Source organism: Biomphalaria glabrata, chromosome 6 (genome assembly GCF_947242115.1).
Source record: "Biomphalaria glabrata chromosome 6, xgBioGlab47.1, whole genome shotgun sequence".
Classification (NCBI taxonomy): Eukaryota; Metazoa; Mollusca; class Gastropoda; family Planorbidae; genus Biomphalaria; species Biomphalaria glabrata.
The window spans coordinates 39,367,035-39,392,252 of NC_074716.1; the positions used below are offsets into that span (position 1 = coordinate 39,367,035).

At 36.0% G+C, this 25,218-nt stretch overlaps 2 protein-coding genes across 2 annotated transcripts in view; one reads left to right on the forward strand and one right to left on the reverse strand.

The window, feature by feature from the left end:
* LOC106056456 (uncharacterized) overlaps nucleotides 1-24,903 on the forward strand; it is a 32,366-nt gene extending 7,463 nt beyond the window's left edge. Inside the window, exon 2 of the mRNA XM_013213221.2 lies at nucleotides 20,399-24,903. Coding sequence (XP_013068675.2) covers nucleotides 20,431-23,115 — 2,685 coding nt within the window. The 5' untranslated portion in view covers nucleotides 20,399-20,430 and the 3' untranslated portion in view covers nucleotides 23,116-24,903. The remainder of the gene's footprint in view (nucleotides 1-20,398) is intronic.
* Nucleotides 6,153-10,551, reverse strand: LOC129926805 (golgin subfamily A member 6-like protein 22). Its single transcript, XM_056032971.1, has 2 exons — nucleotides 9,291-10,551; nucleotides 6,153-6,290 (listed from the first exon to the last, which is right to left on the reverse strand). The coding sequence occupies exons 1-2, from the start codon at nucleotides 10,549-10,551 to the stop codon at nucleotides 6,274-6,276; spliced, it is 1,278 nt and encodes a 425-aa protein (XP_055888946.1). The 3' UTR covers nucleotides 6,153-6,273.
* Nucleotides 24,904-25,218: the final 315 nt, after the last annotated feature.

The following is a 25,218-nucleotide window of genomic DNA, read 5'->3' on the forward strand; positions in this document are numbered from 1 at the left end:
TGACAGAGGCCAACTACTGACAGAGGTAACCGACTGACAGAGGCCAACTACTGACAGAGGTAACCTACTGACAGAGGTAACATACTGACAGAGGTAACCTACTGACAGAGGCCAACTACTGACAGAGGTAACCTACTGACAGAGGCCAACTACTGACAGAGGTAACCTACTGACAGAGGCCAACTACTGACAGAGGTAACCTACTGACAGAGGTAACCTACTGACAGAGGTAACCTACTGACAGAGGCCAACTACTGACAGAGGTAACCTACTGACAGAGGTAACCTACTGACAGAGGTAACCTACTGACAGAGGTAACCTACTGACAGATGCCAACTATTTCTTCTATTTTACAAATAAGACATTTTTTTAACTTTAGTTTTTTCCTAATACTCAACTATTTGGCATTTTCGTTTGATAGCAGAAACATGTTCAATCAGTCTCAAGTAATTAGTAGCAGCCGGAGCTGATCGGTTTTTATCTAACGCTATTAGCTGAGACAGGACAGTTCATATCTTAAACACTTGTGGAATGAATAGCAAGGCTATTGTCTCTGCGCTGACTGTTAGCCCTGCTAACTAGATTATAACAGAAGTATTAAGGTTAAACATTTGTTCCGTTGTGTATATTAACGTGAACGAGGGACTCAAAGTTCTTACCTGAAATGTATTATGTCTTTATAAAATTACAATACTATCAGGTAAATAACTCAACAAAGAGTCACATTCATAATTATTAATTAACATTAATGTTTGTAACACCAAGTGAAAAAAAAAGATTAATGTTTTTTTCCCTGCAACGCTGCCAAACTTTTCCTGACGTCATTAGGGAGTGTTCATTTTCATTCCCTGAAAAAATAAAAGACAACATAGACGACAGAATTTTGGAACTTAATTAACTCTTGATCATTTTTTCAGTTGCTACTATGAGTTAAAAAAAAGTATGAAGGGATAAGTTTGTGCAACGAATTTCCTAAAAATTTTACAGTTTATGTAAATCTTTAGGGAAAATCACTAACTAATTATCCACTCAGTGAAAACTTTGGTTTGACAGATATAAATTTTCTGAAATATTTTAATCAATGAAATCATTTCTAATGACGTCAAAGAAAAATAAACTTTTGGACACATTACATCACACGGCTTGAGCGAGAATACTCCTAGCAATAATAAAGCTTTATAAGGAATCAATCAAATGAGATAGGAAAGTGTCAGCACCTCAAAGTTGATGTCACACAGTAGATACTTTATGAGTGGACTTCAGAAATCATGTTTAGGAAGGTGAACACGTTTAACCTTGAGCTTAGCAGTCAGAAAAGTCAGTAAGGGGCAGCCATTGAAAGTAGTCACTTGAGAACGTTATTATAGCAGTAACTTTAGACTTATTTTTAAGCAGTTGAGATTTGTATTAGTCAATAAGTTATTGCTATATTTCTATAAAGGATTATTACTGATTATTCTTACTGACTGCTATAAAGTAACTGCAAAGCTCAAGGTTAACAGAGTTCACCGTCCTAGACATAAGTTCTGAATTACACTCATAATATCAACATAGGGTATCTACTGTATGGCACCAACTTTAAGGTGGTGACAGAAAGGAAACAATCAGCTTCATAAAGTAGAAAAGTATTTTTAAACATCTTTGTATTCATAGTACATGCTTAATAGAAAGGAGTAAATTAGTTTCAGAATTAGGAAAAAATTTTTTTTTCATTAAATTTCAGCCCCTAGAAGGCCTATTTCTTCATTAATCATAGTGTCGAATATTCAGACTTTTACTTTCAATGCTGAAATAGTTTCAGATTTATTTCTTTATCCCACACAGTTCTGAAACAGTTAAACAAATGTTTGTGCTTAAATTTAAATTGAGATAAACTCATGAAAAGTGAGAAGTGGCAACAAAGTCTCCTTGCGTCTCTCACGTTTTGTCTCAAATAGTTTGATTAACGGTGTCGCTGACTGTCGCTGTAACAAACTCAATAAGTCGGATAGAAAGTAAAAATGAGTCTTTTGTTTTGTTTTTAAACTCATGACATCTCAAGTTTTGTTTGCTTTTTATTTTTTTCCGGTTGGCTACTTTGAGTTGTAAGCACTTCCGACTTTTGTCACGATTGTCGTGAGTTCACACCCTGCAGAAACGAGAGAATCTTAAAAAACAAAAACTAAATGAAATCATTCTCTCAGGCTTTCGAAACAAAGCAGCGACTGTACGAAATTCGGCAAACAACTGAATAGAATCATGACATAAAAATGTAACATCAAATATTTTGAATCTTTTAATTTTTTTTTTAATTTTTCACGAACAAAAGAATATTTTATCTATCTGATTGTTTTGCGATTAAAGATGTATGTTATTTGATCAAAAGATATGGTCAAGAATTCGCAAGAAATTACAATCCGTGAACCTCGATTAATATAGCAAAGCCAGTAATTCTATAACATGTAGCTATGTTTGTCTTTGGCTGCTATTAATTTAGCTGTTTTCTTTATTCCTACCATAAGGAAAAATAAATTCCTGAGAATGTGTACGCCTGGACTATCTTCAGGATAACGGACAATCGATACACAATTCACATCAATTGATTTTCTGTCCAAATTATCGAAATCTGTTGAGAATGTTTCTCTCTGACGCCCACTGTTCCTTTGTTCTCTTTGGTTTGATACCATAGGACAACTCTGAACGAACTATCACAGATTCTGTCCCTTTGAAGTTACCATTCAATTTAAGTTAGACTAAAAACAAACAAGCAAAATAAAAAAAATATACTTTGAAACAAAAAAACAAACAAACAACAAAACAAAGTTATATAAATGTGTATCAATAAGTTTGGATCAGTCATGTAATAAAATTTGTAATAGGTCTAGAGTCTAGACTAACAATAATAAATCTGTGCAATTAGAAATATTGTTTTTAACAATTTAGCAATTTCATGCTTTTAACTATGATCCTATCACTTATCTGGACCAGTTGGAAAAAAAAAAAAGGGGGGGGGGGGAAACGGGGCATCTGAGTGATCCTCTGTTTAAATGTATTTAAAAAAAAAAGAGAACGACCTGAATTCGAACTTGTGAGCTAAAACATCTCAGGCTAACACGGTAACCACTCTGCTAGCAAAAGAGTCCATGAACATGGAAGATTGTATAAGATATCTATTGTTTCTATTTCATGTTTGTGTTCACTAAGGTCTTTTTCAGTGCACGGACTAAAGGTTTGGAACTCACTCCCCATTGATTTCAGACAGACAACATGCTACACTACATTCAAGAAGTACATTAAGACCTAGACCTATCAGTTTAAAACATGTTTCGATTACTTTGTCCTTTGAGCTCTCGTGTTTACGTCTGTAGGTCTACAAAAAAGGTGGATTAGCCCTGATTGAAAGACTTCATAAGCTCTTCTTAATTATGTGGGAAAAAGAGTCAATACCACAAGACTTTAAAGATGCCAAAATTGTTCATTTATACAAGCGAAAAGGAAACCGCCAGATCTGAGACAACCACAGAGGAATATCTCTTCTCTCTATTGCTGGGAAAATCCTTGCACGCATCCTACTAAATCGGCTTATGCAACACATAGAATATGGTCTACTACCAGAAAGCCAGTGCGGCTTCAGAAAAGAGCGTGGAACCATTGACATGATCTTTGCAGCAAGGCAGCTCCAGGAAAAATGCCAAGAACAAAATGCTGACCTGTTCTCAATATATGTCGACTTAACAAAGGCATTCGACACTGTTAGCAGAGAAGGACTCTGGAAGATCATGTCAAATTATGGCTGTCCACAAAAATTCATAACCATGGTGAGACATGATGGCATGAAGGCTCGTGTCCAAGAAAGTGGAGAACCATCAGAGCATTTGAAGTATCAAACGGGGTAAAACAAGGCTGTGTCCAAGCACCTACACTGTTCAGTATCATGTTCTCCGCTATGCTGACAGATGCATTCACAAATAGAGAAAACAACGGGATAAATATATCATACAGATTTGATGGTGGCATATTCAACCCGAGGCGGCTTAAAGCAAAATCAAAAACAAATGCAGCAGTAATCAGAGACTTGCTACTTGCTGATGACTGTGCCCTAAATGCCTGCTCTGAAAACGATCTGCAGAGCATCGTCAGTGACTTCTCAAGAGCATGCTCAGACTTTGGCCTTACCATCAATACGAACAAGACTGAAGTCTTATATCTACCTGCTCCTGGGAAAGCCTACTCGGATCCAAGCATTACTATAAATGGACAGGATATAAACGCAGTGGACAAATTCACATATCTTGGCAGCACACTCTCCAGAAATGGAAAAATCGATAGTGAAATCGACCTGCGTATCGCCAAGGCCAGTGCATCCTATGGCAGACTGTCTACAAATGTCTGGAACAGACGTGGTATCACCACAAACACCAAGCTAGGGGTCTACAGAGGGGTGTACAGTAAACATGCAAAGAGACTAAACCGCTTCCACATGACATGTCTGAGAAAAATACTAAATGTCAAATGGCAAGACAAAATACCAGATACAGAAGTCCTTCGAAGAGCGTGTCTGCAAAGCATCCACACAATCCTGATGCAGTCCCAGCTGCGATGGGCAGGTCACGTCTACAGAATGGAAGGCCACCGCATCCCAAAACGACTCTTGTATGGCCAACTAAGCGAAGGAAAGCGCTCGCAAGGTGGGCAAAGAAAGCGCTTCAGGGACACCCTCAAAGCTTCTCTGAAGGCGTTCAGCATAGACCCTGGCACCTGGAAGACAGAGGCACACGACAGAGCATCATGGCGTCACGCTGTGAAAACTGGCGCACAGGTTGCTGAGGAAAAAAGAACAACGCAGGCAGAAGAAAAACGCCAGAAAAGAAAAGCAAGACAAACGACACTAGCTCCAGCTGGAATAACCTGCCCAGTGTGCAGCCGAACATTCCGGGCTCACATAGGTCTCACCAGCCACATGAGGAGTAGACTGTAGACCTAAAGTTGTACTCTCAATATAGAACTGAGACTGAATAAACAAGTCTTGACACTGAGACTTGACACAGAGTCTAACATATAGACTTGACACTAATACTTGAAATAGAGTCTTCAACTGAGACTACGACTAAAACTTAGTCTTGACGCTAAAACCCTATAGAAGATAAAAAAAGGATTCTTCTAATCATCTATATCTAGTCTAATTATAGACTTACAAATACGAACGAATTCAAAAAGAAAAACTATACAATGAAAAATAAAACTCACCCTAAACAGGGGTCAAGATAATCCAACAAGAAAATGTCCAAGGCAAATGCTAAGGCTATCCAATAACAAAAACCAAGGAGAAATTCAAGAGCTCTCAAAACACGTCTATCTGTACCAACGTACAAAACAATGGAGAGACTGTACTAGACGATAAATGACGCAAATCACACACACACTAAATTTACGTCACTAGAAGTTGTGACAAGCAACAAAAACTCAGTCCTCTAGTCTACACAGAAAATATTAATAGTGTAATGACGTCATCAATATAGTGATCAACGCCGCACTATCAATTAGAGAAATAATTCTACTATACAGTTACATAGATAACTGCGACATTCCCCCTCCTCAACGAACTGGCAATTTTGAAAAAAATTCCAGTTATCATAAAAACTGCAAGAAAATTCTCCAGAAAATCAACTTCACCAAGACCAATACTGCAAATACGTTTCCAAGAATTACAAAAAGAGACCTCAAACTCTCACTGAGAAAAAACAACTGAGAAATCCTCAACAACCAATAATCATCAATGAATACCTCAACAATAAAAAATCTTCATTATACACTTCAATAGACAAAATAATGTTTATCTCAAAATTGTACAGTTAAAGTTACAACTGTTTGCATGTTACATAGTTACATTATCAAATTTAATCAATATCAAAATTAATATAACATAAGTACATGATTGCTCAAATGGATCAAAAAAATTATACAAGTCTTGAGCATACATCAGCAAAAACATTTAATTCTCCCTTCAAATGGACAGAATCAAAACAATAATCCTGAAGTGCTAAACACCATCTAGTTATTCTTTTGTTACAATAATTACTATTTGTTATGAATGACAATGCCTTGTTATCGGTCTGGAGATGAAACTTCACTCCTGCCAAATAACGATCTAGCTTTTTGATCGACCATACAATGGCCAGTCCTTCCCGCTCAAGGATAGAGTATTTCTGTTCACGTGGCAACAACTTGCGACTGACAAACTTCACTGGATGTAACACACCATCTCTCATCTGACTAAGTATACCTGAAATGCCTTTATCTGATGCATCTGTCTGCAAAAAGAATGGAAGAGAAGGATCAGGCAATCTTAGAATAGGATAATCACACAAATAAGTTTGTATTCTCTTCAGTGCCACAATACACCCATTACTCCAATCAATTCTCACAGATTTCCCTTTCTTCAATAACTCTGTGAATGGAAACACCAAGTCTGAATAACAAGGTATAAATTTGGAGTAATAGTTAACCAACCCAATTAATGACCTTACTTCCTTCTTGGTACTGGGTGGTTTAAACTCCAGGATCTTCTGAACATTTCTACTATCTGGTTTCACTTCTCCCCGACCTACATTATGTCCCAGAAATTTAATGTTAGTAAAGCCAACCTCTAATTTAGATGGTTTTAGAGTAAATCCATGACTTTTCAATACACCGAAAACATTCTGTACATCTCTAACATGAGTCTCCCAACTTTCGCTAAATATACAGATGTCATCAAAATAAAACAATACATTCTCAATATCTCTTAAAATACTCTTTAAAACTCTATTAATGGTTAGGGGCACCACTTAAACCAAATGGTAAGTAATGAAACATGTAGTGTTCCCCCAGAACTCTAAAAGCTGTGTACTCCTTACATTCTTCACTTATAGGTATTTGCCAATACCCTTTAGTTAAATCAACTAAAGTAAAATACTTAGCCCTGTAGAGTTTATTGAATAGCTCTTCTTGATCTGGTATTAATTCAGCTGGTATTTGTGTAACACTGTTTAACTTACGGTAGTCAATGCATGGACGTAGTGTACCATCACGTTTCTTAATAACCACAACAGGAGCGGCATATGATGAATCTGTGGGTCCTATGATACCCAACTTCAACATACTATCAATTTCCTCTTTTAATTTCTCCTTCATATTTATTGGTACCGTATATGGCTTTAATGCTATAGGCTTAGTGTCCAGCAACTTAATCCTAAATTCTTCCACATCTGCTTTACCCGGTATGTCAGATATTATATCTTTGAATTCCTCCAGCACCTTCATAATTTCACATCTCTGATTACTGTTTAAATCTGGATTAACCTTTGGTTGAGATAGAATGTCTTCATTCGTCTGCTTCTTATTGTTGATTTCTAATGTCGGAATGCTTGGTAAAATATCTTCATTTGTCAAGTCTTCATCAAATTCCTCCTCATCATCCACAACATACACCATATTAGCAGACAAAATACTGTTCTCATGTTCAATATTAATAACAGTTTCACTTGTATCATCTTTACTTCTGCTATGATATTTCATCAATCTATTGATATGGTAAAGTTTCAACTTATCTCCCTTCTTTACTAGAAAATTGAATCTTGATACCTTCCTTATAACTTTAAATGGTCCTTGCCAATATACAGATAATTTGTTTTCTCTTTGAGGTTTAAGTATCAATACACAATCACCTTCATCAATCTTGCGCAATGTAGAGTATCTATCATACTGAATTTTGTACTTTTGCTTTTTAACCTCACTATTTCTGTTGGCAATTGATGTCACATGAAATAACCTCTCCTTCAAATCCATTAAGTATGAGTAAACATTCCTGTATTCATCTTCCTCCTCTTTGTTTACAAATACTTGTTTCAGAATAGCCAATGGTCCTCTCATCTGTCTTCCATATACCATTTGAAATGGCGATATCCCTGTAGTTTCATTTGGGACCTCTCTATAAGCAAAAAGTGCAGCGCTAACCTTTCTATCCCAATCCTTTGGACTCTCTTGTGTAACCTTCCTTAGAAAACTTTTCAATGAAGAATTGAAACGTTCATTCATCCCATTCGACGAAGGGTGAAAAATAGTTGAGTGCACTATTTTAATATTGTAGAAGTTACACACTTCCTTGTATAAATCCGCAGTGAACTGACTTCCGTTATCACTTAGTACCTCGTGCGGTATACCAATTCTACTGAAGATTGTGTTTAATGCCTCAATCACAGTTTCTGTAGTAATATTTCTTAAAGGTATTGCCTCTGGCCATCTCGTAGCAATGTCAACAAGTGTTACAATAAATCTGTTCTTGTTCTCGGTAACCTCCAACGGACCAACAATATCTATTGCCACTTTGTAAAATGGTGTTGTTACTATATTCATATTTCCAAGTTCAACTCTGTCACATCTTCGTGGCATTCTACACCGTTGACAAATATCACAACTCCTAATAAAGTCTTTAACATCTTTATCAACTCCTTGCCAAAAAAAATATTGGTATATTCTTGACTTTGTTTTCCTAACTGACAAATGACCTGCAAATATACTTTCATGTGCTGTTTTCAAAATTACTTCCCTTTTTGACACTGGAACCACGAGTTGTTTCTCTTCCTGACCTAATTGACCTTTGAATACACGATACAATAATCTATCGAATACCTTGAATCGAACACTTCCATTTGTCTTATTATCCACACTCTTCTCCTTCTGTCGATTTCATAATTCTTGTAATGTAGGATCACTCACTTGTTCTCTCAAGAAATCTTCACATGATCCAAATAACTTATAACAATCTTGAATAACTTCGGAATGTTTCATAATATCAGCCTCATTCTCTTTTTGTTTCATTGCTCTTGTAACAGCAGCACCAATATGTTCATTATGTTGTTCATCTTGTACATTCCCTATTATTAGATCAGCTACTGGATTTTCAAAACAAGCTACAATATATTTCCCTGTGATATAGTCTGAATTGATGTCAACACATGCCAGTGGATATTCCTTAATAGTACCATCAATCAATTTTAATTTGTAGCTACCTGGAATTTTGTCTTTGCATTCAATTAAAGAACTTCTTACCCCAATAACACTAGATCCTGAATCACGCAATATAGACACTATTTTATTATTTAATAATCCTTCTTCAAAACGTAATTTCCCTACAGACTTTTCCCTCAATTTCTGATCAACAATAGACATAGTTTCTTTTCTACATGGAGTAAAATATTCTATTTCATCAGCCAGATTAGAATGACAACAACTTTGAATTTTACGTGAACAATTTAGTCATCTCTGCGTACCTGTGTTTTGCACTTTCTTTGACTTGTCTGTGTTTTTCTCCTTAGTATAATCAACACCTGAATAATTCCTTCTGTTATTTCCTCCACCATGGTTCACATCATTGTAAGCTCCTCTCCAATTCCCTCCATCCATTCTCCTTCCTCTAGTATCAAACTGCCTCCTGTAAGTTCCATATGACACATTCCTTGTGCCTGACACATGTCTTGGTCCATCCTTATTATATGTCACCTGCTTTGGTTTCACTCCGGCTCCACCCACATAACATTCCGTTGACCTGTGACCTACTTTTCCGCACCTAAAACAAGTTATGACTTTCCTGTCACTAGCATAATTCTGACTTGTGGCTTCAGCAGCTCCCATTACATACACATTTTCCTCTTTACATAATGATTTTGTTGAACTTGCAGTCTTAAAACTTTCAATTACTTGTAGCATGTCTTCTACATTATCACTTTTATTTAAGATAAGTTGACGATACACTTCCCCTGAAACACTCTCTAATAATCTGTCTGTCACAATCATATTTTTCATGCCTTCTATGGTCTCCTTTACCTCCGCCATCTTCATCCAATTGTCTAGTGCCCTTTTCAAATCGGCTACATATCCCCTGAAATCATTTTCTTTAGGTCTAATTTGGTGAAATTTCTTCCTACACGTTTCTCCATTTATATCAGCCTGTCTCATTAGCATAACCTTTACTTCATCATAATTTTCCTTCTTAAACAGATCATCTTGCAGCATAAAATTCTTGAGTTTCGACGTCAATTTGTACGATAACAACATAGCCCAACTTTTCTTATCAATACAACATCTTGTTGCCACCGCCTCAAATAGAGTCAAGAAACCAATCAAATCCTCATCTTCCTTCATATTCTGAAAACTCTTGTCCAACTTATCAATTATATGTCTATGTTTATCCTGGATCTTAGGTTCTCCTTCTTTGTTTTCAGATTTACTTTCTTTCTGCAACTCCTTCTCCACAATTTTCTCCTGAAGTCTAGCCAATTCCAATTCTTCCTGCCTCTTTTTAGCTTCCACTACTTCCCTTTCTTTCCATCGTTCATGCTCCTCCTTCTTTATGCGTTCCTCCTCCGCCCTTTGTTCCTTCTTGAGCCGTTCCTCCCTATCCAATCTTGCTTGTTCTGCCTTGACATATTCCTCCTTCTGTTCTTTCACATAGTTCTGCAAGTCAGCTCCTGTAAAACCCAACGCCTGCCCATCCGCTATAAATTGTGAATTTATAGAAAACCTAGTCTCCATCCTTAGAATTTCCAAACAATATAAGTTTAACAGGTCAAATCGGAAAAATTAATTAGAGCACAAGATATACTATTAGCAACCAAAAAAAAATACACTTAGCTGTGCTTTCTCCTGCGAAGATAGAATCTGCCTCAGCACCAGGAAGATAGAGTAGTGATGACAAGGTACAGCCAGATACACCAGGACAACTTGAGAATCCCAACAAACAGATCACAGCTCCAATTTAGGTCCACCAATCAGTTTGGCATGTAACAAAATTATATCTTATTAGTATAAATTAAAAAAAAAAAATTATATATAAGATACAATATTAGCAATAACAATATGATACAATGGCACCAATAAAGTCTCACACAAAAAATATATACGATGCCTTTCCTGAGTAATAAGGTACAATCACATAGTACCGTTATGAATAGTAATGTGACACAAACAAGTGTCTAGAATCTGAAAATATACTCTTACAAGTACAGAAATTTATTTAGCAAATATTCAACTGTCAATAATATAACAAATTATGACTGAGATAATCCCTCAAATAACTCCTTTAACAGTTTAGACGAGCCCCCAAAATACTTGTCAGGTTCTTGTATTCTTGTATTTATCAAATTATTATTATATATTTCCAATGCAAATATTTATTAATATTAAATATTATTTCAATTTGTATTATTGTTATTATTTTCTGAACTTATAATATTTTGGCTCAAGTTCAGCCTGACAAACACATCATACACATATAGTTGTAGATAAACTAATAAACTAAGTGTATGATGTAAATAACAATAAAATTTATTCTTGTGATATATTTACAAATGACTGATTCATGATGACTGATAATAATAGTATGAAATATCAATATGTAATAATATGTAATCTACAATGATCCAGTTAGTTTCCTTAGATAAAGATCATTCATATAATTATGAAACACATAGTATATTACCTTAACTATAATAAGTAGTTCAATGGATCACATAGTCCTTGAATCTCAAAAACAACAACTGGTAATATATGTAGATCTAGCCTCTAGATCAGCTACTGTCCACTGACGACAATTCCAAAAAGTAGAAGTTCATAGTTGACACTACACCATCAGGTCTGACCACTGCAACCCGCAGTCTGGAATCTTGAACCTCAGACTCATGTACAAATCAACGTGCACACCAGACGACCAACTGAGAGAAAGACCTCAGTCCTGTAGACTGTAGACCTAAAGTTGTACTCTCAATATAGAACTGAGACTGAATAAACAAGTCTTGACACTGAGACTTGACACAGAGTCTAACATATAGACTTGACACTAATACTTGAAATAGAGTCTTCAACTGAGACTACGACTAAAACTTAGTCTTGACGCTAAAACCCTATAGAAGATAAAAAAAGGATTCTTCTAATCATCTATATCTAGTCTAATTATAGACTTACAAATACGAACGAATTCAAAAAGAAAAACTATACAATGAAAAATAAAACTCACCCTAAACAGGGGTCAAGATAATCCAACAAGAAAATGTCCAAGGCAAATGTTAAGGCTATCCAATAACAAAAACCAAGGAGAAATTCAAGAGCTCTCAAAACACGTCTATCTGTACCAACGTACAAAACAATGGAGAGACTGTACTAGACGATAAATGACGCAAATCACACACACACTAAATTTACGTCACTAGAAGTTGTGACAAGCAACAAAAACTCAGTCCTCTAGTCTACACAGAAAATATTAATAGTGTAATGACGTCATCAATATAGTGATCAACGCCGCACTATCAATTAGAGAAATAATTCTACTATACAGTTACATAGATAACTGCGACATCGAACCACGATGGACGAACTATAGTGTTATAGCAGGGTCTTGAGCCCACACTTATGACTAGAGAAGAATCTGCTTATACTATCACTTCAGACAAGTACAATTTCTTTCCCTTGTTCGATATACCAAACAATATAATTAATTACCAATAGTTAATTAACTAATTGGTAAATTTATTTTTTATTGATTCTTGTGTTGTCAGGTAAAAGAAATAATTGTGAAAAATGTCAGTTTTATACGAGATAGGGTGTGGGAGAAATAAAGAGTACAAGCTTTGTACCAGACAGACAGAGATGATACAAGCTTTGTAAAAAAAGAAAGAGAAGAGTTCTGCGATTGTGGAAATGAAAATTTCCACAATTATATAAACTAACAATATAAACAATGAACTATTTACAACTAATGCCCTTGTTGTATGCGTGGTGGTTTATGGACTTATTATAGCTAGTGGGACATATGTGTATGTCTCCTATATTAACTACTAGACTGGTCTACTATCGAAGTCAATGCTACTTAGGTACTGTGGAAGACATAAAAAGAAAGCAGCAATCGCTATTACTCAATAAAGGTACAGCGATAGGTTCTGCCCAAGGGAGACCGATCGATAAGACCGCCAGGGGGAGACAATCGCATTGTCTTGTCACGCAGCATAAGCTTTCCGATGACTTGATTTAGGAGGATGTTAATGCCCCTTATTGGCCGTACAATGAATGGACAGTCAATGGAGTTTTGGTAGAAATGTAGAAAAGTGTGCGCTATGTGTAAAATAAAAATGAGTTTGATATTTTGAAGATTTTGTATTAATCAATAAGTGTTCAAAGTAATTTATAAATAAAAAAGTGTGGGTGGGGTCACGTGATGCTGCCTCCAACTAACAATGTATTATTTTGAAAGGATTTAAAAATATGTCAGTAAGCAAACACCGCAATTTTGGTCTGTTTAAACAACTCTAGTAGCCATGACACTGAATAGGTCATTTTTGTTTCATATTCATAGTAAGCATTTACTAAGAGGTAAGACAAAACTTTCTGCGCAATTTACAATTTAACACTTTATTTTTTACACCAAAACACATCAAAGAGATATTGACCAAAAAAAAGTTTATTTATTTGCATTAGATCTAGGTAAAAAGAAATCATGCTTTTTGGGTCCAGTGTTAAAAGCTAATGGGAATGACGCAAGGCACACTAGAATAAGAAGACTTAGGTCAAAAGAAATAAAAAGATTTAAAAGTACGGAATTTGTACTTTTCGGGAAATATCGAAAACAAAAAATGCAAATGTTAGAGCTTGTGTTTTTTCGCTCATTGCGGCGTTCAGGTTCCGTATCGGTCAAAAAACGTTTTTATTGAGCACATAGGAGGTAAAAGGAACCTGTGTGCAACATTTGATGCGGCAATGTGTGAGAGCTTAAGAGCTCTCGTGATCAATGAATGTGAGTGAGTGGTTATATATAGTAGAGATAATACATTATATATTATATATAAATGAAAAACTGTCATGGAATCCTCATATTGATGAAGCTATCAAAAAGTCAAACAAAGCATTAGGGTTTATTAAAAGAAATTTCCATAAATCAAATAAAACTAAAATGTTATTTAACCTTGGTTAGGCCAATAATAGAATATGCATCCTCTGTTTGGGACCCCTCAACTCAAGAAAACATTAGAAAACTGGAACAGACACAAAATAGCGCAGTGAGATTCATAACAAACGAATATTCACATTTGACTAGAGTAACACCTTTAGTAAAATCACTCAAATTCGAAAGCCTTCAGGACAGAAGACTTAAAAGTAAAGTAGCAATTATACATAAAACACTGAACCATAATCTTCAAATACAAAAACAAAATTTAATAAAATACTCTGAAAGACACAAAGATAAAGGCATATTTCTCATCCCATATGCTAGGACAGATTTGTACAAATACTCCTTCTTCCCTAGTACTATTAGAGCATGGAATGGGTTGCCTGAGCTAGCCAGGAAAACCAGTGACTTGGCAGAATTTAAGTCATTGATTAATATGCATGACTGAATGCATGACGCGTAGTACGAAATCATCTTTTTTTTTTGAAGTAACGTCTATATTATATAAGATAAGATAAGATAAGATAAGATATTAGACGTAAAGTCAACATAATTGTATTGACAAATTAATGAAAAAAAATCAAACATAACACGAGGGTTTGTTAAAATATTTTTGTTATACAAAACAAACAAGAACATAAACTAATATTGCTATTTGACTTGGATGAATGTATTATTACTACCATAACCCATCGGCTTCGTCTGTTTTGTTCCCAGGTGATATTTTGTTTTAATATGGTGGCTACTTCGTCTAGTTCATCCATTGTGGGTTATTGGTTGATAGCCTTAAGGGCTGAGGCAGAGACTGAGCTTGTTGTGGCCTAGAGTTCGGAGTAATGTTCAACCCATCTGTGCATTTGTTCGCTCTTGTCTGTGATAATTTCCCCAGTAGTTGATTTGAGAGGTGCTGAATTATTTTGGGCAAGTCCGAGAGACTTTTTGATTCCTTCATACATTCTTCTTATGTTACCTGCTTGAGCAGCGAGCTGAATATTCTCACTGAGCTCTATCCAGTATTCATTGGCACAGATATGTGCTGTCCTCTGCACAGTGACTCTAGCCTCTTTCAGAGTTAACAGGTTGCATTGGGTAGGTTTCGCCTTGTATGTAGCGAGTGCCTCTCTCTTTGCTCTGATGACACGTGCTAGTATAGTTGATTTAGAGTCGAACCAATCGTTTCTCTTTGTATTTTGTCTTCCAAAGATGTCCAGGGAAGTTATTTGCATGGTGGACTTGATTGTTCTCATTTTTCTGTTGCTGTATTTCCAGAAGCACTTTTGTAGTCTATTGTTTACTTTACCAAAGACCCCTCCCGTTTTTTTTTCTTAGTTATAACAATACTACGCCCTTTGATTTTTTTCCCAGCCTTTATTTTATTTATTATGGCCAGAACACTCCCTTCGTTTTTGAAGTTTTAAGAAAAGGGCCACATTTAAACGATCAACCTAACATTCCTTTTTAGCCAGTGAATTAGTGTATCTGTTACAATGAAATTTCATGGCCCCCTCTCTCTTTCCTTCTCTCTCTCTCTCTCTCTCTCGCTCTCTCTCTCTTTTGTTCGCTCTCTGGAAACCCCTTTTTAAAAACTTGCGCATCGTAATTTCTCCTACAAAGACTTTTGACTTGATTTGGAAGACTCGCTTCATAATGCGAACCCGACACATACGCGTACTCAATTTGCGCTCTTTAATTCTTGCATCAACCCTTTTGAATGTAGCGAAATGACAATAGATCTAGATCTATAATTTATATATATTAATTTTTAAAAAAATTTTTTTTAGTCTTCGTCTAAAGGTAATCGGAAGTAAGGCCAGTTTAAAAAGTTCAATTATAATATAATATACATCAAGTCCTATTTTAATGCTATCTTTTAAAATGCTTTATATGAAAACTGCGGTCTTTTGGGGAAATATCGAAAATAAAATACAACTGTTTGAAAGAATGGTTGCGTTTTTTTGTGAAGGGCAGTCGTCAAGTTACAAATATGTCAAATTGGATTCTTAGTGATCGTCTAGTAGGTAAAAGGAACCTGTGTACGACATTTCATGTGGATATGTGCGATAGCTTAGGAGATTTCATGATCAATCAGTGAGTCAATGGTATTTAAAAAACGTATAAAAGATTATATTCTATATATTTCTTCTTTATGGGATCCGACAGCTCAAGAAAACATACAGAAACTTGAAATGATGCAAAATAGAGTCGTCATAATTAGAACAAGTATTTATTAACGTTTAAGTATCACTTTGAGTAAAATCACTAAATTTGTAGACACTCCAGAGCAGAAGACTAAAACGTAACGTGGCAATAATACAAGGCACTTGATCCAAGTGCCAATGGAGCATGGAACGGACTAGATGAATCAACCAGACAAATCAAGGACTTAGTAGAGTTGAAGACTGTAACTTGCACGCTTAAATCATCAATTGGATGTCTGCAACATTAGGAATATATCTTTTTTTTTTTTAACCATCTTGCTTTTTAAATTTTTTTTTATCCTTACTTTTTGTTTTTTGTTAGTTGGCAGCTAGATTTGGCTGTTTCATTGTTTAGTTTCACTATCGATCATTTAACTGCCACCTATCCAGATTTTTAGAAAAATTGCAAGGTGGCGCAGTGCCCCTATTGCACTCTTTCCAACCCATCCAGTATTTCAAGAAGACATGAACTATTTGTGTCATTTGGTACTCTAAAGCAATTTTGTTTCTATAGTGGTTACAAAAATACATTTTATTACTACCAGAGATAAAGAGTTAAATGCCTGTTATACTATCCGTTATTTCCCAATACAGGTTTTATTGCAAGTAATAAACTTTGTCATCGCGTATTGCAGCTACAATTTATATCGGTGCCCACTTTTGTTTAGTCCGTTCGAGGTTAAAGGTAGATTTATAAAAACAATTATTATACAAACATTTAGACCTTACCAATCTTTCGCTACGTTTAAATATAAAGAATGCTTTTCTGGCTACAGAGATATTGTACTACAAGTGTAACTACCGAAAGTTTTCTTTGTAATAAAAGTGGTGTGTATATTTAAAAAGATTATGGCCTTCGAGATCGCACACTCACGCGGTGTGGTTAAGTCTTTTTCTACATCGTCAAATTGTCTACCATAAAGTAATGTGCAAGGATATTGCAATGCTAGCAACGATAAAATTGCTTATTCATTGCTTTTAAATTTTTGAATAGCATATTTTGACAGACAAATGGACAGAATGACAGCACAAAGCTAATAGCGGCTTTTCTTCTCGTGGGCTGCTAATAAAATGCTTACATATAAATGTAAATGAAAACACTGTATAAAGTTCAACCACTTTCTCATTCAACGCGCCGCCTTTGTATATAAGTTACAATTTGATTTTGAAAAACTAACAGCTGAAACTTGTTTTAATAAATCCAACTAGGAAAGTATCACAGAATGTGTAACACAGAAACGTTGTAATAACTTTAAGGGTGGATCTGTTACAGATTCTCAAATAAACATACTATTTTTATAAAAATGTTACAGTAATATATCGGGTTATTCTACGTCTCATTGGATCCCGTTACGCTGCTGGGGGTATAGTTTTGTTTCTGTGTTCCTTTCAAAATCACTAACCACTTGTGGTAGAGCTAAAAAAATAAACAATGTGCTCACAGGGCACAGAATCTAAATATTTCAAAATGTATTCTTAGCACAAGAAAAGCATAAAAAATACTTAAAAAACAACAACAACACCAAAAGCTTTTATTAATCTTTATTATATCAATTGGTTTGAATTAGTCATATAATTATATTCACGGTTGATTAGTCATATATTTACCTATATACTCTGCCTAGACATAATAAATCTATGCGATTAGAATTATTTTTACCAATTGTTTTTCTTTAGCTTTTAGCTTTCTCAATATGCTATGATCCTATCAGGTGTCTGGACCAGTTGTGAAAAGGGAAGGAAAGATGGAGGTATCTTAGTGAATGTTTACATGATCGTTTTTTAAATGCATTTAAAATGTTTACTCAGGGCTCGAGTCCTCAAGAGAACTAAGTTAACTTATACAACAATATCTGTCAAGTATCATTTCTTTCCCCGTTCAAGATAAAAAAATTATTTAATTAACTAATTGGTAAGTCTTTTATATTGATTCTTGTGTTGTCAAGTAAAAGAAATAATTTTGCAAAATTTCAGCTCAATAGGAGATTGGGTGTGGGAGAAATAACGTGTACAAACGTTTGACCAGACAGACAGAGTGGGTTGATAGAAGCTTGGTTATAAAAAAGGGCAAAAGAGAAACATCCGGGGTTCGTTGTGTTATATTGCGATTCTTCCACTATCGGTTTATTGGATACTAGTCGGATATGACCCATTCAAAAAAAATTCATTAGTTACTAAGAGCAAAGTGATCATTCTATACGCTGTATTAAGCAGATATCTTTTTTTATAAGTATTTTATGTATTTTTTTTTACGTAAAAAAATATATTTTACACGCAAATTTATTAAGAGAAATAACCCCTCAAAGATGAACACATTTCTAATACTTAATTTATTTTACGTTCATGGTTTAGGCCTATATAATCAGTTTGTCTATTTAGATAAGGATTACGCCTGCCATGGTTAAGTTTGTTTTAGCATTACAACCCCGACACCTACACCGCTCTATTGTCCTGTCTTTATCTCACAACGATATAATGTTTGTCTTTCTTTTTTTTCTATACCCCACACAGTTTGATTTTGAAAAATTAAATATCTTAACTTCTTGCTGAAGAACCTGTCTGACGTTCAGGCAACATGCATATGACTAGAAGATTTATCAGTTAACTTTTGAACAATAGCCACAGCGAAAGATTATGTCAGGGAGTGTTACTGTTATGTACAGCTAGAGTGAATTGCATAATGTACAATGGATTTATGAGTGCAATCTATGTAGACCTACTTAAGATATATATCCATTGTTTGATGAGAGTGAAATATTTCTGAAGATCGAGTAATATGTCTACACAGAAAGAGTTTCGTTATAAAGAGTCAAACGGCGCTATAGAAAATGCTCATTAGATTTATTGCAAAACTAAAATAGGACATTTTAAAAGAAACTTTATTCACACTGTTAGACACTTAGTATAGAGACGCACGTAGACTACCTACACAAAACAAGGGAGAAAACTAAACTCAATCCACGGAAGTTGCTCTAGAAGTATCTTAAAAATATCATGCAAAGAAAGAGTGTAATACTGAGATCCTCGCGAGAACAGGCCTTCCCAGCATCTTTACCAATCTCAAGCAACGCCGCCTGCGCTGGTTCGGACATGTTCGACGGATGGAGGACAATCGCATCCCGAAAATCATTCTGTACGGGCAACTTGCGTCTGGCTCAAGAAAAACTGCCCTCCCCCCACCTCCGTTACGTTAATGTGATAAAAAGGGATTTAAAATCTGTAGACTTAGCCTTAGACCGCACTATTTGGAGACAGACGGTGACCAAGAAAGCTATAGACAGCGAGAAAACATGGGCCTCGATTCTTGAAGAAAAGCGTGCCCCACGGAAAATGGCCAGCTCCTCTACCACCATAAGTAGTTTAAACGCATCTAAAGAAACTCTTAACATCTTCTGAGTAATCTGTCCAAGTCAGACAGTCATCATACAACTACAAGATCAAGGCCTATCACAACACAATTGACATTTCAGAAATCATAATATTTATTAATTTTACATTTAGTAACATTAAGGAGGCTCGCTGGCTGTGTGGTAAAAAAAGTTTGTCTTCCAAACAGAGGGGTCCCTTGTTCGAATCCTGGGGAAGACTGAAATTTTCAATTTTTGGATCTTTAGTTGGGACAGGTAAAGGTTATTGTGCTGGCCAAATGACACCGCTGTCAACCTTCGACTTTAAAAACAGACGACCTTTTATTATATAATAGCTATGCTGACCTAAACGCTGTTTGTCGTTGTGATAGCCACATGACACTCTTGATAACCATGGGCCATAGAAACAGATCTGCCCTATAGATCGCAAGGCATGAAAGGGGAACTTTACTTACATTTAGTAAACAAAGAATACCAAGTGTTCCGCCTACGTGCTGAATAAGTAGTAACTAAGATTTTTAGTATTTTTAAAGATAAAAGCATTCAACAATCAATAAATTCTACCTTTCAATAAAATTAACGAAGATTTTCTTAAAATAGAATTTTAAAGGAAATGAAATCTACAATGATGATGAATAGTTGCCTATTTCTGTATCTCTGAGATCCTTGTAATTCTGTCGGCGGTGTAGCGCTTTTCTTCAAAATATATGACCAATGAGCAGTTCAGTACATGGGAAGGCTAGAAATCTACATTTAAAAACAAAATTGAATTAGATTCGTTTGCGCTTAACGCGTGAATAAATTCTCAGATTATTGTTATGTTGTGTTATTGTATTAATATTCTTCATACTGATATTTAAAAATATTAACTCTTCCAGGTCTGACAAGTGACACATGATAGAATTAGAAAATGGTGAAGAGAACGCTTTCAGACGGAGAACTCTTCGCTCAGTCTAAAAATCGCCACGAGTCAAACCACCTAAAGCTGAAGCTGGACGAGATCAAGACTCAGGAGATCCAGTCGAACGAAATTATCAGGCTAGAAAAACATAAGTGGAGAGAATTCCTGCGAACAAATTCCAGAAACTCGGGGAGGAGTTCAGCCCTGATGAACCATGACAGCGAAGTCGTGGACGCAGAAAGCTCCAGAAATAGGTGCGATCCCCAGACCGTGGAAAAGTACCAGCGGCAGTGGGTGGTTACCTACCACAACCACTCGCACAATAAAGTCTACAAAGAGATCGAGCAAGCAGGGGCCAGCGTGCAGAGGTCACTTAAATCACCTCGCGCTACAGTCTCCGTCAGCGGTAGTAGCTCTCCTAACGGCGAGGTACCTAGTTTATCTAAACACGTCACAGCCGTCATGGGAGTTAAGCGAGTGAGAAACAACTGGGAAAGTAAGAGACCGAAAACTTCCGGAGCAGACTACAGACATGTGGAGATCACTGATCTTAAACAGAACAACGAAAAACCAAACTCTATCGCTCCGTGGTTGAGAAAAGACGACCAGAGTGTTAAATTAGCTCAGGGAATTCCCACTTCCAAGAGAGACTCTTACGTTGATCAGATAAACCCAAGTAGTCCTCAAGAACTGAATTCCGACAAATTATTTCAAAGCGTAACTTCAATACAAGCCATTACAAGATCTCGAAACGCTTGGATGTGCTCCATATGTGGGAAAGAAAAAGTCCTAGAAGGCTTGGGGGATAAATTTGCCCACACAGTGCTGGTATATAAAGGCTTGAATAAAATATTAAACAATCTTCAATTAAAGTCAACATCAGCACTGCAGGAAGACCCTGAGACGATTTCGGAAGTGCCCAAAGAAAAGAAAGCCAGTTCTCGATGTTTATGCCACGCTAAGAAAACCAGCATTACAGAAAAGCCTGACAAAAGACTGTCTCAGACGACTTCAACGTTGACGTATCCACCAACCCAAGATGGAAGTTTGAAATCCCCAAGATTCTCAACAAGTTCACTACAGTCGCAGCAAAGCAGACGAAGTTCTAAGAGTAAGAACTCTTTCTCGGGTGCAGGAAGCAGTTCTGACATCTCCAGCCGCGTCAACGATGAAACAAAGATTAAGAAAGCGTCTTTGTCCAGCTGTAACCACGATAAACGACCATTACATGCAAGTACAATGCTTGTTGATTATGTTGCGGCTTTAACCGTCGATATTCCTACCAATGAGGTTAATGACAATCAAGTCGACTACCGAGACAATGGTGTATCGAATACCGATATCGAACCAGATAACACAGAACCAAACATTCGAAGTAATCGAAGTCATCTGCATGACAAAGATGAATCGAACGCAGACGATTCAAATAGCAATGGCTTGAGAGAATCAAAACAAGACGATAAAACCAATGAAGCGGAAACAAACTTGACAAATAATGTTTTACTACCTAGCGGGCTTGCCACAAATCTTAATGATAATAAAAACTTAGACTTCAAGTGTAATAACACAGCATCTAAAACACCGCAGTCTAATGCATCTGAAACCATTTTGACGAAAGATATCTTAAGCAACTGTATGAAATCAGAATCTTCTACAGAAAATTATCAAGGGTACTCATTCAGCAAAGCGAATAAAACTACTAGAATAAACCTAGAAACCGAAGTCGGAAAACCTGAAGATACAATTACTATTGACTTAAAGGCAGGTGAGCTCTTTTTTCAAAGGGCTGCAGAAACTATTAAAGCCAAATTAACTGAAAGGCGATCAATGGAGACTCTGATTGTCAGTGCTGACAAAAGGCATCCTAGAGTCAGAAAACACGAGACTCTGAAAAGTCCAAATGTCGACGGTAAAACTCAAGATAATAGTGGTGGTTTGAACAAAGGTAACAATAATGGAGTTACCCAAAAGACTGAAATTAACGCAGAGAAATCTAAAAACTATGTCATAATGCTAGAGAAACGAGACAAAAGAAGTAAAAACAACGAAACAATAGTGGCAAGCAATCACCCTGAACACATACACATGGCCAGTTCTCCCAACCAGAATAATTCTTCAACACGGGACGTTCAGGTCGATAATCTGCTTGAACAATCTGCCTACGTCGCTAGAAATTCTGCGACAGTTACACCGCACAAAGACAACTTAGTTGAACATTTCCCAGATGCAACTACGCAAAATCATGTCAGAGACAATACTGGTCTTCAACTATTCAATGATAACTCTACAGGTTCTGCTTCCCCAATGGAAATGATTCTACCTTCCAGTGCAAGAGCACGAAGTGCCAGGGAAGCGTTACGGAAACAGACTGTTGAATTCAAAGGGATCATCATAAAGAACTACATCCCACCGCAGCTTCGTTACAAGACGGCGGCCAGCGACAAACTGAAGAGACCACTGAGCGTGCAATGGCACCCCACATCCGGTGCCGTGGTCACGGTACACGAGAAGTCTGACAAAGCCAGACTTATTGATCTCGTTTTTCCTAAACAAGCTCGCCAGAGACAGCTGCTTCAGATGATCGAAAACAATCACCGGAAACTGCCCTCCACAGCCACTTTTATCGCCGACGCTGATCTACGTCGGCGTATTGATATATTTTTACAGTCTGTGGAACCGTTTTGTCGTCGTTAGAGTTTTTTTTTTTTTTTTTATGTAGAGAACAAACGAATACTCACTGAACTATGTAATACACGGGGCAATAGGGAAAAATATTTACGATTCTTTTTTCAACTAGAATTTAAAAGAAAATTACTTTGATGATAAGGGAGAGAAAAGTTTCAACATTCCACTTCTCCCAACTTTTTTGGGTGTGTTCTTAATCCCGTACGAATAGCGGCATACAAGCAGATCTTAATTGACATCTAAAATAAAGACCATTCGGATATTTACTCTGGAGCAGACGCCATATTGTTTAGTTTATATGCAGCACATTTCATTCTTCTTTTTTTTCTTCTCTTCCCCCCCCCCCCCCGGAACTAAACACCAAAGGGTCGTGAAGCTGGCATCATTAAATACATTTTGTCAGTCAATCAGGTCATTGTGTTATTTCCCTTGAACCGGACGTTTGAGCACTTTAGAAAAGCAAATGTAGGCCTATGCACCGAAGTTTGAACAATATTTTAAATTTAAAGAGATTATTGTTACTATAGCATCATTATGCCAAAAAGGGAAACTTAATTTATTGTAGTCCCCCCTTAATAATTACTACTGAGAAATTTGCTAATGATGTGTCTACAGCAGTACTACACTATGATAGCAGTCTTCTTTACAATGTTCAGAGTCTAAAGATGTCTGCGAGGTCAGGGGTCACCACTACCTTCGCTTGTTACTGAAGCTATTATTCCCCTTGCTATTTATCTTTAAGCTCTTTCTGTTGATTCGCCTTAGTGCTGCGCAGTACTTCTTTTTGATAGCCAGAGTACATTTCTAGACCTTGATGAATGCTGTTCAGTCAGACTGGCATCATTTTAGTTGGTACATTCCTAGACCTTGGAGAATGCTGTTCAGTCTGTCTGGCACCATTTCAGTTGGTACATTCCCAGACCTTGGTGAAGACTGTTCAGTGTCTGGCATCATCTTAGTTGCAGAAGCTATCGCAAAAGGAACATAGCTTATTAGATTTACATTAATAAATATAAGATCACATTTACTACAAGGTTTGTTATATGTTAAACTCAAATAGGACGATGTTCAACTTATTTTTAATGAAATATATAGAAAATAATAGACTGACCTATTCAATCAATTAGATTTTGTGAATGTCAAATGTCAGCCGAACGCTTCGAATAACTTATTTCTCCTAACAAATATGTAGACACACCTACTCTCAGAATTGTACATATCTGTGGTATTGTTATTGTGACTAGGTGCCATGCAACTATCGGCAAAGTATTTGTTATCAACTGAATGTTGTTTTAATATTGATTCTATTATATATAGCCCTGTGGGGATTGTAATTAGCCATGTCAGTTTGGTTTTCTATACCTACACAGTGATATTCTCAGACCCTTCTACCTTTTATAGTGATACTATGGAATAAACCATTACAGGAAATAAATGCTACAAACAACAGTGGATATCATATACAATTCTCATTCATATGTATATGTCATCTAAGATAAAATATTTATTTTGTGAAGATGGAAAGATGCTGAAAGTCTGTTGTTATTGTCCATAGCAATCAGATTAGCATGTAAGTTATATTTCTACAGAAAGGAAAGGATATTGATATGTTTTGTTAATAGTACAATGTTATAATTGTTTGTATTGATTTGGTATTATGTATTGTTCTATAGAATGGGAAGGATGTTGATGTATGCATTAATAGAATTATGCTCCTTGTCTGTGTTTCATGTTTCTAAGCTGTTTAACCAAGACGGCGCTATAATAAACATATTGAAAGTTGCAGTCCAAACCTTGTGTTTGTTCTTGTTTCTCTAAATTAATCATTTCTATAATTATTATCATTGATGTTTTTTTAACAGCAAAATCATTCCCACCATGAATAATTATACAATCATGAAACATCTTAAGTAACAATATTACAAAAAGAGTTTGCGTTATCACACAAACTCAGAGGCGGCCCCCAAGGAAGTCAACAATGGACCAATGAACCAGGAATATTTAAGCCATAGTCTTGTTATGATCGTTTAAATTAATAAAATTGTAAAAAATCATTTGGCGTTTTTTTTTTACAGAAAAGCATACAGGACAACACTTCGTATTTGATAAGAC